The sequence below is a fragment of the Poecilia reticulata genome, chromosome 5, assembly GCF_904066995.2.
Source record: "Poecilia reticulata chromosome 5, P_reticulata-male-v2, whole genome shotgun sequence".
In the NCBI taxonomy this organism is placed as follows: Eukaryota; Metazoa; Chordata; class Actinopteri; order Cyprinodontiformes; family Poeciliidae; genus Poecilia; species Poecilia reticulata.
In genome coordinates, this window is record NC_088834.1 from 26,546,663 (window position 1) to 26,564,484 (window position 17,822).

At 38.9% G+C, this 17,822-nt stretch overlaps 1 protein-coding gene across 2 annotated transcripts; it reads left to right on the forward strand.

Annotated features, from left to right (window-relative positions):
- Nucleotides 1-2,074: 2,074 nt before the first annotated feature.
- On the forward strand, nt 2,075-17,729 carry LOC103465086 (dysbindin-like). Of its 2 annotated transcripts, XM_081607381.1 has the most exons (5): nt 2,075-2,410; nt 12,323-12,413; nt 15,571-15,723; nt 15,812-15,955; nt 17,081-17,729. In XM_081607381.1, the coding sequence occupies exons 2-5, from the start codon at nt 12,395-12,397 to the stop codon at nt 17,356-17,358; spliced, it is 594 nt and encodes a 197-aa protein (XP_081463507.1). In that variant the 5' UTR covers nt 2,075-2,410; nt 12,323-12,394; the 3' UTR covers nt 17,359-17,729. The 2 variants fall into 2 exon arrangements, with proteins under 2 accessions (XP_081463507.1, XP_008407859.2); XM_008409637.3 differs by lacking the exon at nt 12,323-12,413 and having other exon boundaries at nt 2,080-2,410.
- The last annotated feature ends 93 nt before the right edge of the window (nt 17,730-17,822 follow it).

Below are 17,822 nucleotides of genomic sequence, written 5' to 3' on the forward strand. Positions count from 1 at the left end.
CGTACTGATTCGTGTCGTTGCTCTCTCCTGCATTGACTCACAATTGCTATTTTTTCCTCCACGTAACTGAAACAAGACAGCATGACAGCTTCTCACTGATCTCAGTGCTGTGTTTTGGAAAAAGAAAGAAGAAAAGAAGAGAGAAGTATTTTCAAATGTGAAGCTTGAAAACCCTTGAGTGGAAATTAGTCTGGAAATAACATCTGTTGTCCACTAGGTGGCGACAAGTGAGCAGTATGGTTTTTTTTTTTTTTTTCTTCTTTTTTTTTGTTTTGTTTTTACGTTTTTTTACGTTTCTATCTGGGACCAAAAGTGCCACAATTTTTCACCAAGCTCTTTCAGTAAATTCATATGTGAAAATTTGATTAATCTTTGAGATTAATAGACTGAATAAATAAACAAAATTATCATGATTGTTGAAATAATGTGTTTTTGTAAGCTGAAACATTAATACAATTATTTACATTTGTACTGGATAAAATGTAAAAAAAAATATAATTCCAATAATAATACAACTGTGAATTATTTAAGCAATTATTTAACAAGTTCTATTACTCATCTTATTGTCTATCGTTTAACCTGTCTTACTTAACGATGTAGAAAACTGTGGTCTGTTTGGCACTTTGACATTTCATTAAAATAACTTTAAATCACAAAAGAAGCATGATGACGCATTTCAGCTGTTTTGAAACTAACATTTCAAAACTTTGCCATTCATTGATACAGGAACAAGTTTCTTTTACTAGTTTTAACATAATAATATGGTTTCACCTGGTTCTAAAATGTTTTATAATACAACCACAGGTGTACAAAACCACATACCACAAACAAAATTAGCTGTTACACCCGAACTGTACTTCTTCAGAAAAAATGGAAGCTTTATTATGAAGAAGCAAAATATTATGAAAGTCATTAAAGATGTAGCATTTGTAAAGAGTTCTACCTCGTAGGAGTCTAAAAATAAACTCTAACACTGAGCTGCAATGTTTAAATTTACTCTTAAGATGGGAAAGACAAAGGAAGATGTTTTGAAAACATCTGGACTGATCAGCTTCAGCACCAGTTCCACCGGGACCAAACTGGAAACAGAAACTCTCACGTCGGTGTTTGTCAAGCTGTTGTTTCTACATCCCATTTTGGTTTAGCTGATGGGAAAATCTCCGCTCACGCAGTCGTTGTTTAGGCCGGCGGCTAAATACAAACACAGTATGGGGTAAAATTCATGAAATAAAACAGCCGCATCCAGAACCCGACCAACATGTTGGATGACCAGGCCTTCCTCTAGACAAGGCCTCTTAACTCAGTTCATGTTGGGAGCCTTGAGAAATTCATATAGAGTTTAAAAACCCTTGTTTGCATACTCCTGGTTAAAAAATACAACACTTCTGCAAAATTTCCTTCACATTTTCTTCAAATTGAGAAGTTCTCATCGTAAACTGAGGTTTATTAGATCACACAAATATTTTCAGTTGTGCTGTGGGATTAAGATTAGGGCTTGGATTGTTGCACATTTGGAAACACCTTCTTCCTGACAGAGTGGCCTCATGGTGCAAATTATGAAACGACTCTCATACCAGCATCTTTGAATTTTATCTAATCACTAGATGAGATTAATATTTGTATCATAACTGATTGATTTCATAACTAATATAGATTATATAAATATTTTATGACTTAACAGCAGATTTGACTGTGTGATAAAAGAATCCAGAGACATATCTACCAAGAAACAATAACAGAATTGTAAATGTCATTTTTTTCTGAGTTTCCTTCAAATGTTTTCTAACATTTTTAACTTTCCCACTTTTTCTTTTTTAAATGGAAACTAATAACGGTTATCAAATTGTGAAACATGATTCACTCAAGCAGATTCAATTTCAAAACACAAGCAAACAAGGAGGAGAAGAGGACAAAAAGACAAATGAAGAGGTGAAGGAGAGGAGAGGAAAGGGGAGCAGAGAGACAAAAATAACAGAGGCATGTGTCGGTTCCTCCTTGGTATTTTCCACTCTGTTAAATAAATCCCTTCCTCCCTCCCTCCTCTCCCTGCTTTCCTTGCTCTCTCCCAGCTCCTCCTTCCTCCCCGTCATTGGTCAGCTGGCCGAATCCACAGAGCCACAAAGTTGTCCTCGCTCTCATCCAAGTGGCTCACGCTTCCCTCGGGGAGGAAGAAGAGAAGCAGGGAAGAAGGACCAGCAGGGAGGCGACCTATATCCGGACACTTTGGAGCGGCTGCAGAGAGCGGAGGAGGTGGGGGATGCGCGTCAGGATTTTGGTTCAACTCTGACAAGGCTGCCTGCATAGCGTCTCCTCACCCTGTCGACACGTCTGACTGATGGTTTTGTTTCCAACAACTTTCCCAGCATCATGAGCTCCTCATCAGCCAACCTTCAAAGCAAACGCCTACCTTGTAAGTTTCTGTTTAAAACTTCGGTTTGATGAGATTGAAGGTGTTAACCAAAAAGTTCCGATTATAAGAAAATTGTCTGCATGTTTATGTGTTTTTTTTTCTTCTTTTTACCTTTGCCAGTTGAAATGAACCACAAAAATGGAGTCTATAGGCTGCTGTGTTAAGACAACATTTGGACAACACTCTGCTTGAGTGAAACATTTGGATTATTTTGCTAACCTAGCACTCAACCAAAATATGGGCAACACTAGATTGATTTACCATAACAGGGTTGGGTTATTGAGACACTCCACAACAAAACTATATCTTGAGCAAACTATAAAAATTAGCTGCAACAAAATACAACAAGTTGGTTAATTCCAGGTTTATTACTTTTTCAACCCAAGACCTTTGGTAAAAAAAACCAAAAAACAAATAAATTGGATTGAAACAAGGCTTAATTTTTTTATAGTTAATTTCTCCACAAAAAATGACAATATAACGATGTGTAGCAAAATATGTTGTTGTCAGAACATCTCGGACAGCGTCACTGTTACACTATTGGATATATGCGGCGCATTTCAAGGATTTCAAGCATGCTTTGCTCTTTCAAACATTTACAGACTTCTACAGCACTGTCCGATAACATAACCCAACCTCATGCTACACCGTGCAGACACTCAGTCTTCACTGAAGATTAACTCGCTTGTATCTGTTAAACTTGCTGAATGAATCCAGTAAAGAAGATTTTATCGCTCAGGGGGAGAAGACACTCATAAGGCATTCAAAATTTTTGCCACAAAAAATAAATAAAACAAGAAGCTCACATTATGGCAAACATATTCCACACCGGTCTGATGTAGTAAGAGACAGTGAATTCTACCAAATTCACAAACGTCACAAAACAGCTACACATCAACAGTGAAACACAAAGTTTACTTTACTTTCTTTATTACTTCGACACATTTTTGACATTATGCGTGGGTGGATAAAATAGGGTCATTTTATGTCAATTTTTAAATAAAGCAACTAAAAAAGTTAATTTGTTGAAACACATTTATGAGAAACATTAATACTACTTAATACTACTTTGCGTACCTATATTGACTTTGTTATTGTTTGACAATTGTTTGCTTTAATTAGGATTACTGAACATGACTAGCACTTGGCGGTAAAAGCCTAATGTCATGTTCAGTGAACAAACTGGTTCTCTAGTGTAAATTAAAGTAATGAACATAATCCACTGGCATTTATATTATTCCACTGCATTATTTTACTGCCTTAGCATTTTTTCTGTCTTATCAGATTGTTGTATAGTCCAAACTGGCCACCTAGTAAGAATGATGAGCTGCTCGTTTGTGTCCACACCAATAATCTAGGTCACACTTCTTGACCCTAATTTAAACTTATCCCAACAGAGTAAAGCCACCATTTTGGTTAAATAACAATTTTTGTCAACAGTGCTTCTCTTATATATGTTAATAGATCTTAAAGTCATTTACAATTGTAGTGTTGTCAAGACTAAGCTCCCTTTGTGCATCATGTTTTCATGGGAGCCGGTGTGACGGCTCAGCCGGTGTTTTAATAGCTGCCTTTATGTTGACGTTCTCCGATGAGACGGAACAAAGAACCTCAAGTGCCAAAAAATCTGAAAGGAATGACTCACTACTCTAAGTCATATTCAGTACTACCAGATGAACAGGTCATACTCCGTCAGGAACACGCACACACACACACACACACACACACACACGCACACACACATTGAGCGGTAAAGTTAGATTGGGATCAAAGCACAACTATAGACATAGATCTCTTCTTCCTAATGGGATTGCGGTTGCGTATCTCATCAGAATCGACTCGCCGCAGCCTGTTTTCAGAGACGAAGCGACCCAGATAGGGCCCGAAACTGCATTAGTCCCAACGAGTCCAGAGATTTCACGAGACTGAAATGGATCAGGGTTCTGGCTCTGGAAAAGGAGTCGCCCATCTGTCGTTGTGCCTGCTGTTCCCCGTGTATTCGACTGCATCACGTTTTGATTTCTGTGTGTATGAGCCGGAGAGATCCACTGTGCCGTGTTTGGATACAGCGTCGAGACGCGAGATGCTGCCTAATGAGCATAAAATAGAGGATGAAAACCTTTATCATAGCTGAGCGTAACTCTCTCAGATCACATTGAGGTGTTTGTTGCCGTGTTTTATGCTTTTCTGTTTAGGCGTCACGCAGGAGATTAAGATTTGTGCAGAAGAAGTAAAAAAACATATATTGAACAAGCTACAGAGTCTTGAAAAAGTCATGTTACAGTCACTAACTTTGATGGATTTTATTGAAATGCTGGGTGATAATTGTAAAGTAGAAGGGCATATAAATCATTTTATCAAGATATAGCAGCAGCTCAGAGATATGACATTAGGTCTGTTCTCACTCATAACCTATTTATTGTGGTTCCGATTAAGTTTTCCACATATGTGGAAAACTTGCAGAATACTGCATTAAAAATAACACATTTTTTCCATGATGCTCAAAAAATTGCGTGTGCCAAAAGTGGGCGGGCCTCTCATTCAGAATGTGACCAAGAACACAAGAAAACATATATTGTTTGATTCTTCTGGAAAATGATGATATATTTTCGAGAAACCAAAAGCAAGGTTTGGAATGAAGCTGCTTTACTTTTTCTAATCTAGCTGGATCATCTGTGATATTTCTCTGAAGATGAAAAGTGTTTTTACTTCTTTAAATCTATCTGACAAAAACCAGATTAAATCACTTGAACCCACCTGGAGTTCCTATTGTGTTCAGACACAATGGGAAAATATTTTATTCTTAAGAAAATAAATAATAGTTGGCCTCTTCTTCCCAGCAAAGCCTAAGGACATATTTGTATTAATGATTGTTACAATAAAGATGACATGGATCAATGCTTACATTATACCCTAATTGCTCTGCCGCAAGCAATGCCTTGTGATAATCGAGCGATTATTCAGTCACTGCGTGTAATTCTGCTTAGCAGGCGCGAATGAATGATTTTAACTGAGTTTAACTGAGAAGTTTAAACGTTGCTGCCCCGTGGATACACATCAGCTGAACCCATTATTCTCCTCTAGGGTGTCCACAGTAAAAAGAAAGACGAGCAAAATATATATATATATATCTGGTAAGGTAAAGATCTGATGGATTAATCCAGTGTTAGCCATGATGTTTGACCATAAAGTTTAAACTTGATCACTACATTATTTTCCACTCGGGGTCATAAACAGTGTTGCACAAGGCCTTATCAGGACATACCCTAAATTATGACGTGGTTTAATATTTGGACTCTGATGGTAAAGAAGGTCTTTTTTTATTTATATGCATTTTTCTTGGATGGTAAATTGTGTGATTAAATGTCAACAACTTACCCAAATTTAAACTAAATACTTTAATGCAGGTGAACTCAGACGCCAGTACTTAGAAATCGGGCCGAGCCGAGGGTAAGCAGGGCCCCGGCAGGATGTGACTTGTGTTTTGGTGTGTTCAACAAGCTTCATAACTGCTAAGACAGCAATGAATACCATATGTTGACTATATGACATTGACGTGCATTAGTTGGACAATTTATTTATTTATTTTCTTTTTTTTCTTGGGACTTGGGATTTTTTTAAAATTATTATTATTTGATAAGTAGATTCTGTGAATAAATTTGACATAGGTTTGCTTCTCTGCTTCACATTGTTTCAATTCAGACTACAGTAAAGTCTGTATTTGTTGGTTAAGAGTAAGCTGAAAATGTGACCCCACTTCAGAGATGACCTCCTCCTAACATAAAAAATAAAACTTTCATAGAAAACTGTCATAATTTTAAATTGTGAATTCATTTAAATGTAATATAATTTGTAATTTGAGGTAAAAAAAAAAAAAAGCATCTTGAATTCTTTTAAATCAGATACTACAAAATAAACTAAATTCTTAATAAACTTGACTGTAAACAACAACAGAGATCTGAAGCCGGGCTCACACTGAGAGATTATCATCACAGTCTCTGTGGTTGTCCAGAGTGATCAGACATGCTGACTGCTGATTCAGCGCTTTTATATCACCAAACACTTGCTGCTGAAGTTAATAAGTGTCAGAAAAAAAACGTGAGTCACAAAACTAACGAAGGCTGCAGTGGGAGGAAAGATGACGACCTCCCAGGAGTTCTTGTTAAGTATGAAGCGACCTGGCCAGAGAGCACTGAGTAAAAGACTGAATCAGCTCAATCTTTCTGAGACAGACACAGTTTGCTCACTTCTTTATCAATCACTGTTACACTACTGGGTTTTTTTTTTTTTTGGCTGTTGTTCTAGTAAATTCCAATAAGTCGTGTTTTTCGATAACAATGTGAAACCTTCCAACTCCAAAATAAACGAAAATGAAAAAATGTCTAAGTCATTGTGATTGGTGAAATAGAACATTCCTCTCATTCTCCTGGTTCGTGTTAAAATAACTTTGAGCTGTTTCAAAAGTACAAGAAAAAGAAACAGCAGACACCAAAATATGCAACCCATGAAAACATGATGGTGGGGGAGTTAAAAACGTTAAAGCCTTTTATTCGTACATTGGTATGAAAACATTCCTGCTCACTTACAGATATCTTCTGCTCCTACTTTTTATCTTTTATAAAATAAACTTAAATGTTTCTGATCATAAGGCATATTTTGATGTTGGATAAAGATGATAAAACTAAGACCTGAGTACACACACAGAATGCAATGTTGAAATAATTATTTTCATGAATGGATAAAGGTACTTAAATCAACTAGGCTCAAATTTCTGAGCTATTTTTGCTACCATAAAGAGTTTGTGAGAACTTTTACATCACTATTTTTTGTAGAATAGTTTCAATTAAACCTCACTGGAAGGCTGCTTTGAGATCTCTTAGCTGTCTTCATTATTTCAGCAATGCTGCATGTAAAATATTTCTTAATTCTGCAGTTCTTGCAGTCATCAGGTCTGGGTTGCAGCTTGTGAAATAGCAACTATTTTTCACAATAGTGTTTTTCAGACACTTTCTCTGTTTTGGAGTAACCAGGCCTGTCACAATAACAGATTTTGCTGGGCGATACATTGTCCCAGAAGTTATTGTGATAAACGATAATATTGCTGTTTTGAGACCACTTTCAAGTAATATACTGGAAAATGGCATAATATTGCAAGAAAATATTCTCAGTGATCAGTAGACTTTAAATTTTAATGAGCATTTAATAATGGAACTGGAAGACATTTTAAACGTCCAAAATAAATAAACAAAACAACAGAAACAACAAATATTGTCCATCAAAAAAAGCGACAAGTTGAGACCAATAAACCAGACTGAAGGCTTTTGTAATTCAGTTTTTGGTAGAAAGAGAAAAATTATAAATCATACAAATGGAAATAATTAAACTCTTTTTAATATATCATGTGATGAATTTATTTATTGCTTATTGCAACAGGGATATGCAACTGAATGATTCTGTTTCCAAAACATATTAAAGTTAGAGAACTTCATACTGGCTCTTCCCCACAGACCAGCCATGACCTTCGTTTTAAACAAGTGGCAATTGAAGCTAAATGCAGTCACTCTGCTGTTCAGCAGTAACCATTCTGTCTAAGAGGATTTGCCTGTGCAGGAAACAAACATGGATCAGTGCTTCATCATCTGGTAAAGCCTATTGTGTTAATCAGAACTCATGACAGCCTGCTGGTGGACATGTGGAGGGTAGCAGGACAGGACAATGACCTATAAACGGCCCTATTGTCAGTCACGGTGGAACCAAGAAGAGGCCTGATGATGTCAGCACCGATGGACGGTGCTGGACAAAGCTTTGTCCCGGCAAACACAGCCTGAGCTAATATGACGATGGAAAGACCGGCAAATATAACCAAGCATCAGCTTAATAATGCACGAACCTTGCAACCCGATTCTTGTAAAGCGGGATCGTTTTTAGTGTTCCAACCAAAAAACTGAGTGTGAAAGTCTCACACTCACACTCCATTTTGTTTTTAAGGAGAGGAAAGGAGATGCAAGTGTGCAGTGCAGAGGGATTTTGGCCTCAAACTGCTTCGAGGCCTGCGTTCGTACCCTGAAATCTCGAGGTAGGACAAAGGTCAAAGAGTGATGGAATCTTTTCACCTTTGGACAGGAGGCCCAGGGCATTCACAGCTAGGTTTCACCTCAGGTAGATCCCCGTGTTTCAAAATCTGAGGTGTGGACCGGCTAAGTGGTAACAGAAAAGATCATTCACTCATCCGTTTATGATCTCTAAAAATGTAAGAGACTGATAAATAACAAAGAGCTGTAAAAAGCTTTGGACTATGCTAGTGGTCTTCAAAGTGCTTTACAGTGCTAAAAGTATGAACTAACCTCTGTTTGGCCACAGTTTATTTAGGGTTCTGGAAAAAGACGTTCCCAGTGCTTTGCAGACAACTCTATTACAGTGGAGCATGTTCACATCCAACCCATGAAAAATCCCCACTTTATATAATTGTGGTCATACTTTCATCTTTTTTATTCTTATTTTGCTTGTCCGAGACTCTGCCTCCTTACCGACTTTAGCATTAGTTACTAAAAATCAATCCATTTTATCTCTGACAAAGGCTGGGTGACGTTGGCTAAATGTTTGCAGTTACATTTTCTGCACGCCCCACACTTTGAAAAGCCCTGGACTGTATCAGTAATTTGCTACAACACCATGTTACAATAAAAACAATGAAAATCAAGGCTTTGATTTTGGTAAATGTGGAAAATAAAAAACTTCTGCGAGAAAACTGGAGCAAAAAGTAGCATCTTTGGGTCATCAAGTTCTAAAACCCTTTTCCATCCTACCCTACCACCAGAAATGTAAATATCCAGAGTTTCCTAAACACTGTGGGACCGTAACTGAACCCATGTCTTTTGGTCAGATGAGACTCGGAGTGATCACCTCATACCCAAAGTTAAATATGGTGGAGAATGAGGGATCCTGTTTTGTTTTGCTTTTAGACGTTCCTGACAACCCTATGATGTGCATGACATCAAGGACTGTTTTGAGATACAAAAACACTGTAAATAAAGTCCTGGTGGTATCTAAAACTGGGTCATCGTTGTGTCTTTCAACAAGATAATGACCCAAAACATATGGCCAAGTCAACACATAAATAACTCACCAGTCTTCCTTGGCCATCTGAGTCCCCAAATCTTACAGAAGACCAGCTGAAGAGGAGAGGAGACAAGAGGAGAACTTAGGGAATCTGGACAGTCTGCAGAGATTGTTAGAGAAGTTGTTGATGGTCCCTCTCTCTCTGGGTGCTCCAACCTTGTTAAATGCTGTAGGTGAAAACTAAGTGCTGCCCCCTTGTCAAAATGGTTTCTTTATAAGGTGCATTCACACCAGCACTGTTTAGTCCACTTTAATCAAACTCTAGTACATCTACCTACAAAGTTCGGTCATATTGGGAAGATGTGAATATGTGATCAAACTATGGTGCAGAGCATTCTGGGTAAATACAACCTAAACAAATGCGAGAGTCTAGCGCTGGTCGGAGAAATGGTTTGTGGTCTTTAACCAAAGACAAAAGAGAAATCCTACAACCACTAAAATCTGACGCCGCTCCATTTTTGTTCATATTTTATGAAGTAGGAAGTTGCACTGGTCTTCTTCAGATGTTTTAGTGTCGCATCCTTCAGTGGTTCTACGTGCAGCGCCACCACAGGTGAGGAGAAAATATTTTTTAAAGGGTTTGAATCGTTTGGCACAGTGCAGTATGAAAGTGAACCGGACTAGCTGAATTGGAATTTTTGTCCCTAAACGAACCAAGTTTACCGGACTATCAGGTGAAAACACCCATATTGACAACACATATACCAATACCAGTACCATCAAAGTGCTCATATCAACTTTATTGTAACAATCCAAATTTTAAGACTGGAACTGGGTGAGCCAAGAACAATAACAGAAGTCCAAATATTCTGCTTTGAATTGGCTCTTTATATAGGCATCATTTAAGTCAAGTCTTGCCGGTGTATGCTGTCACAAGAGCTATTTAAACAGGGATGACTTCATCCACTTCGGTAGGAAAACCACTTCCCAGCTCAGACAGAACCAAAGTTGGAGTGTGGGGAGCTATTCTGTAATCAAAGTGGAGAAGAAAGCAGTGATTCCCAGAAGTTTGAATTCTCCGCTGACATTTTTCTGTTGTTACAAAACGACAGGAAAATGTTTCCACAGAAGCGTTTGCTTCTGGCCTTGACCTTCCCTCTCTTCGTCACAGGGGAGCTTCATGTGAGCTCACATTTTCCTCCAGCTCACTGATGGGCCTAATGGGAGCCTGTGGGCGACACCGAGCCCTCCTGTCCCTTCATTTAGCTCAGGGATCAATGCTTTGCTGCTGCGACTGACGCTTCTAACCTGGCATCTCAGCAGGCGGCTCCTCACAAAAAAAAGAAAGAAGAAAAAAGAAGAAAAAAACAAGGGGGAAGAGAAACATGTGACATCCACACATTAAACAGACACAAAGAGTGACCTGATTTTTCATTTTCATTTATGTACGTGCACTTGAAGCTGTGCTGTGAGGAGATGACGAGATTTAGTTGAGCGCTAAATGACCTACCATCAAAAAGGGATGATGGGTTTTACTTCTTAGACGCTGTGCTGAGCCCTTTCATGTGGTCAGCCTCCTCATGACACAGTTTTTGTGAAAATGTGACGATAGTATAATTCAGGCTCTTCATGCTAATCCCAACAAGGGCGCACTCATAGTACCTCTCAAAAGTATTCACATCCATTGACTTCAAATATCTCCTTTAGAACAGGCATATGTATTTTACTTTGATTTTTTTTTTTTTTGCCATAGACTTAACACAAATAGCAAGTATAGTAAAGTGCTGAAAAGTGTGGACTCTGTTTCTGATAGATAGAAATTAAAATTCAACATAACCAATTCATTCAGAGATCACAAAACAAGTAAAGGGTCAACCTGTGTGTACTTTAATCCCAGGGTTAATGAAATCGTTGCTATGTTTCCATTACAAACCTGCGCAAAACTTTGTTGATATTCTGCTAATGTTAAGAAACGTAATTTTGCAATTATGGTTTTCCATTTAATAAGAAACGCAACTAAAATCACAGGTGAATAAGTTTGTTCACGGGATAAGTCATTAAAAAACACAACGCTCCGTCATCCTCATACCACTTCCTGTCATCTTCATCTTTCCGCAAGTAGTAACAGCCAGATGTTGATCATATGACTTGTGTGATGTGAAAAAAGTCTTTCCATTGCATTCCAGTAATTTTGATACAGCCAAAAAACCACCTAGTCCAAACGCAAAAGCGTTTTCATCGAAAAACTTGTTTTTTCTAAATAACTTGTGTTTCCATTAAGGAAACATATTTTTGTGAGTCCAATTTGCGCATTGGAAGCACAGCATCAGGTTTGCCAGGTTCTCTACTTTTATCTGGTCACTCTGTCTGGAAATTTTGTCATTTTTTTTTTTTTTTTTTAATCTGTCCAAATTACTCACTCTAGGAACTTGCGCCATCTTTAAGGAGAGCAGTCAGTCCCATTCAGCTACATCTCTGCCTTTGTGTTTGCCTTGAAAGGGCCCTTTATTTGCCTGCTGCCTGAGCTGAAGATCTGGGTTTGTCTTTATGCGGGGAGACGGGGTGGCATGCAAACACATCCGGCCTCCTCCGTCTGTAGCAAACACTTTTCTGTCTGTTCCAGTCATTCTGAGTGTCCAGCTGGTCTTATGGACCTCTGCTTCTCAAGTCCCAGGGAGAGAGAGAGGAAGGAAAGACGAGGGGGGAAAAAAAGAGCCAGAAAAGACTGAGTGAATGAAATCTTTCACATTCTTCCTTCCTTTCACCATGAAACTAATGACTTCGTTATTGTGTGGAACTGATGTACAATAGACATGTAATCTCATCGCCTTTTTTTTTTTTTTTTGACTGAAGATTTTACCACGTCAGTTCCTGGGCTACTCAGAGGTCACTGGGGTCGCCGGTGGCCAAAAGACTAACTCTTGGATGAGGAAGCAAAATCAATGTGAGGATATACGTCTGTAGCTAACCTTTAGCTGCCCAGGGGCATCAGGCTTTCGGTTTAAACAATCAATGGCGTGATCAATCCGTGTCTAACTGGGTGGGAAAACACTCCAGGATAAGCAGCAGCTATATTTAAACCTGCAGCCTTAAAGGGAATCAATTTAATCCAGCTCAGGTTAGCTGCTTTCCAAAACTAACCCCTGTGTTTTCTCTCTGGCACGCTGCTCTCAGCTGGATGCAGCAAACATTTAGAGTCACACGTCAAGCAGGCCGCTTCTTATTGTGTCAGACATATCGCTTTGTTAACGCTGCTCCCCTCACCTCCCGTTACAGCTCTGAGGAACACTGGATTTGTGATTGTGTAACAATTATAAATGTCCCTCTCTTTAAGGGGCGATGTTATGCATTTTACAGGGATATGGTGTCATTTTACAGCACAATCTAGTAGTTATGTTAACTTCACTTGCTGTGTATATCAAACATTACAAAAAAAATTAAGAAACTCTCTCTTTGTGAAACTCCTGCTCTGTCTGACCCTGTGCTTTCGGCAAGTTCTCACAGATTACAAATTTTAAAATATGTATCACTGATGAGCAATTTTAAGTTTTATTTAAAAAAAAAAATCAATCTCAAGATTCTCTCAAAAACCTTCCCAAAACATATTTTTAATCTGTCAAGAGTTAAGCTTCCTAAAATAAAGTTGTTTCCTCAGCATAAATATCAGGATACATATTTATAAAAATCATTTTAAAAGAATCAACATACAATGTCAACGTCTTAACTTTAATTTTTAGAGGAAAGAACTTAAGTCTTGCTTAATGTCTGCTTTCTGTCAAATACAATTGGTTGAATTCCCCATAAGCACAATTTTTTTTACCTATCCAGGCAGCTGAAAAAAATATCTTACTGAAACTTCAAAGTACACATTTATGTAAAGATGTACATCTGAACTATGAATATGGCTGAATATTGACTACTGAAGAGAAAAAAGTATTTTTATTTTGGGCCGATTAGTTGTAGACTCAGTCATAGTAAATGTGTCATAGAAGGTAATAAGGGAATATAGTTATTCCTATGCTGCTAAATTATCTTCTATTGTAGTTAGTAAACACTTCTCATAACACTTATCAACTAACTGAAGTCAAATCACCAAATTATTCAATAATGATTTTTTTTTAAGTATCGGTATCAGTATCTGCGATACTAGCCCTGTATTTACTTCCTATCGTATCGATACAAAAATTCCCAGTGTCGCACATCCGTACTACGCTGTGAGCAGAAATTGATTTCCTCTTTATGAATGTAAATAAGCAGAAAGCAGGTTCAGCTGATAGTTGTTTCCAATAACCCAGGGGTTTTTAAAATGTCCCCAGTCCTCCTTGTGAAGCTCCGTTTCTCCGTCAACAAGCTGTCAACTGAGACTGGAGCTGTGGTGACAGGCTCCTGTCATGTCGCCGTCGCAGATGTGCGCCTGGCCGTGACTCATGGGGAGGGCTGTGCTGATGCAGCACAGCAGACAGGCCAACCTGTTGCTCTTTTAGGTCAGCTCTGCTGCCTTTGCACTTCCAGAAAAGGACTTTCTTTTTCAGCACTTTCTGTGCTAGTTTAGCTTAATAAAGTAGCACAGAAAACCTGCGATCACAAGCGTCCCCAAATTGACACAAGCGATGACTCATCCGGTCTAAATTGCACTCGCTGGTGCATTTTTTTTTAGATCGCTGGGCCCTATACGCTGACTAGATAAGCTTGACTTTACTCCCAGTTTTGACATGAATCAGACGGTTGATCCAATTAGTTTAATCCCTGTTCGGAATCGCTGCTCGGATCTCAGACACTCATCTGATGATAGCAGCGGCCAGTAAATCCACTGATTCATACATTTCAGTTCAAGTTTCCTGTCGAACTATCTACCTGTCTTTATTTCAACTTAAGATTAGTAATCTAAAAAGAGAGAACCACAGTTTTTTCTGGCGTTCTCTTCAGCCTGGTCTCCACTTGAAACTGCAGTTCGGGTTACAGTGATGCTGATGAGGAGGAAAATGGGATCACATGGTTCCTCAAACAGGATTAACTAAGCAAAAGGACTCACAGTTCGCCCTGTGAATCTTAAGAGCAAGACTGAAAATGTGTGGGTGAGCAAAGTGCGGCTGTCTTTAATCTCCACTGATGCGCTCAGTAAAGCTTGCATTTTCACACAAATGATGAACAGAGGGGACTTAAAAACTCAGTATCTTCATAGATGTATGCTTACAAAGTAACAGAAAAATAAAACTGCCAACATGCGCATAATTTTATGCCTGGCATTGTCATATTTACTGCTTACTTTCTACAGAAACTGAACGAAGGGATATGAAGCTCTTTCTAGGCTACAGCTCAATGTCGCCCTCTTCTGGCGTGCTGGGCTGCTGAGCGCTTTGAGGTCAGTTTTCAGCAATGCTCTGGTTGGGAGTCAAGACACAAGGATGTACTGAACAAGCAGAGGTTTGTTGACAGTGAGTCATTAGAAGGCAATCAGGAACCTCTCATGAACTTTACACACACTAAGAGCAGACTACAATTTGTCATCTTCCTAAAATAATAGCCTAAAACGATTTTGGAAAGATAGTTTAGGCAAACCCTCCAAAAATCCACTTTTAGCAAAAAATTACTTATGAAGGTGACTATTTTCTGATGCCCATGCAATCTGTTCATATACCGAAGTATTTAGACACGTGACAAACACTGTCCCGATGCCAAAACAACTCTGAAAAATGCAAATGTTTTGTGTTTCTAGGAATAGAATAATTGTCTCAATAATTTCAGTGTTTTTAAGAGTCTTTGTTAATGAAGAATAATCCAGTTCGGATTTGACAGAAGTGATTCCAGATTGTTCGTCCTTGAGTCGTGTGCCAACTTGAGCGTCGTTAGAACGGCTGCGGTGAACGGTAGTTATTTTCTGACTCACATCGTCTATTACCGAGAGATGACAATACAGTACCAGATAACACACTGGAGTGTCATTTGCAGACTTTTTTTTTTTTTTGTTTCCGTGCTGCTCCCTTTTGGATTGCTGCCCTGGGCAGTTAGTCACATCAGTCCTGTTGACATTAAACCTGTAAATAGGAAATGTGCTGCAGCAACGTCTGACTTCCTGTCCTGCTGCATCCTACGATTCCCAGCAGAGACAGAGCATGCCCAGAGGCTTCCAGACATGGAGTCACCGCAGCAGCTCAAGCTTAGGGAGCGACAGCGCTTCTTCGAGGAGGTCTTCCAGCACGAAGTGGACGTCTACCTGTCCTCGGCACACCTGTGCATCAGGGACTACAGGAGACGTAAGCTGGACGTTCGGTAGTGGGTTTCTGCATCCACGAATAAAGACGTTCTAATTGTGTTTTTGTTATTTTTCTTTGGATTTTGCAGCGCCCATTGGTAGCATCTCCTCCATGGAGGTGAACGTGGATCTCCTGGACCAGATGGAGCTCATTGACCTCTCAGATCCAGACCCGGTGGATGTGTTCTTCAGCTCCGTGGGGGAGGAAGCGGTGCTGTCCTCGCCGCTGCCAGGTATTGAAACTATTGAAACTAGATCATAATGCACTCTGAAAAATGATACGCTAATTAAATTTAGCAAAATGCAGTGACATTTTTACAAGATATTGAGTTTATTTGAATGCCCTCAAATTAGTTGGAACAACATATTTGTAGTAAACGTAAGTTTTGTTTTTAATTACATCTGATTCAACCATTTAAACCACGCCATCAATTGAGTAGATTAACTATCTGAACCAGATTGAAAAGCTGAGTTGAAAGTATTAAAGGGCATAAATAAATAAAATTCAAAACATTTATAGGCTTTAACTTCAAATTTACCAATGACCTACTGAAAAATGTGTTTTAGCAACTGTTTTTTATTACTTAATTTACTACATTTGACAGTATTTAGTGATCAATATCTCACCGAATAGAACAAAAATTTACATTGTCACTATAGGACGTTATGTGTATTTCTACCATCCCTATTAAAGTAGTTAAGCAACAGATTTGTTGGGTCACTGTATTATTTTGAGCTGGACTTAACCAACATTAGAAGACATTATCCTCAATCATTTCTGTCAGTTGTATGCAACATTTGCCACAATCAGCAATAAAAATAAAATATTTTAATCTCTGAATTCAGACTTTTTTTTCAGAAGAATGAAGCCAGAACACCGATTAAAAAAAGAGGTCAGAATTCTGAGATGAATCAGAATTTCGTGAAATTGTCAAAATTCTGAAAATTAATTCAATTTTTTTTTTTTTTTTAGAAGTTCTAGTACTCTTCCATATAAGGGACCTGGAACACATTTCCATTTCACTAATGGTGCAACGCAGGACACAACAACATGCCGCTAAGCACTCTGGGAAATGGTTTCCACTCCCGCCATTTTTATCTTTCAGTTCTTTCAGACCTAAAATACCAGCTTTAGTGAACAGATGGGACAAAATTAATAAAAAGGTTGACATGACTTACTACACAGTAAGTTCAAAATCTAGTTCTTAAAAAGTCGAAGTTAGTAGACAACTAAATGCTGCTCAAAAATTGTATGCCCATATAGCCGTATTATTATTTTTAGAGTGTTCATCCTACAAAACGATAATAAGCGACTTTGAACCACGAGTAACATTGTGCTTTCTACCACCAAACCTTAGCAGGCCACAGCAGCGACGAGGCGGCCATCAGGAACGGGCTGTTCCGCCACGTCCTGGAGAGTCTGGACGGCAAGTCCCGCATGTCCTCGACGTCTTCGGACTGCTCCTCGGACAGCCAGGCCGCCAACGTCAACGGAGGAGACACTCCTCTGGTCGGGTCGGACAACGAGGAGACGCCGAGCGGCGAGGAGGTGAAGAGAGGCGTGTCGCCGGAGGACGGAGAGCAGAGAGTTCGGAGTGTGCACTCCTACTGCGAAGAAACGTCCCGTACGAAATAATGCGGAGATTTTTTAACGGAGGACGCCCCAGCTAGAGGAGGACGTTGTTTGAGAAAAGACTTTTTTAATGACGCGCAGTAGGTTTCCATGGTAACCCGCTAATCGATGTGTACTTTCTAGCGCGGGCCACGAAGTGTAAATAAGCCGATTCTGGTTAGGCAGCATTTCTTGTCATTTCAGTGTGAAAAATAATGATTTTTGTACAGTATTAATAAAACTCTAAAACAAGAGGTGACAGAAATGACAGATATCAATTTTTGTTATTATTATTTTTGCTCCATTTAGAAAACAAAGCACTGACATGCCGCAAAGCAAACAAGGACTTTTACAACTTGTGTGTTGTACTGAAAATAAAGGAAGTCGGTAATAGAGCTGGTTCTTGTGGGGGGTTTTAACACTCTGTGAATGATGAATATGAGAATGTGCTCAGTCTCAGTGTAACCGGATCCTTTTCTGCGTAGTGC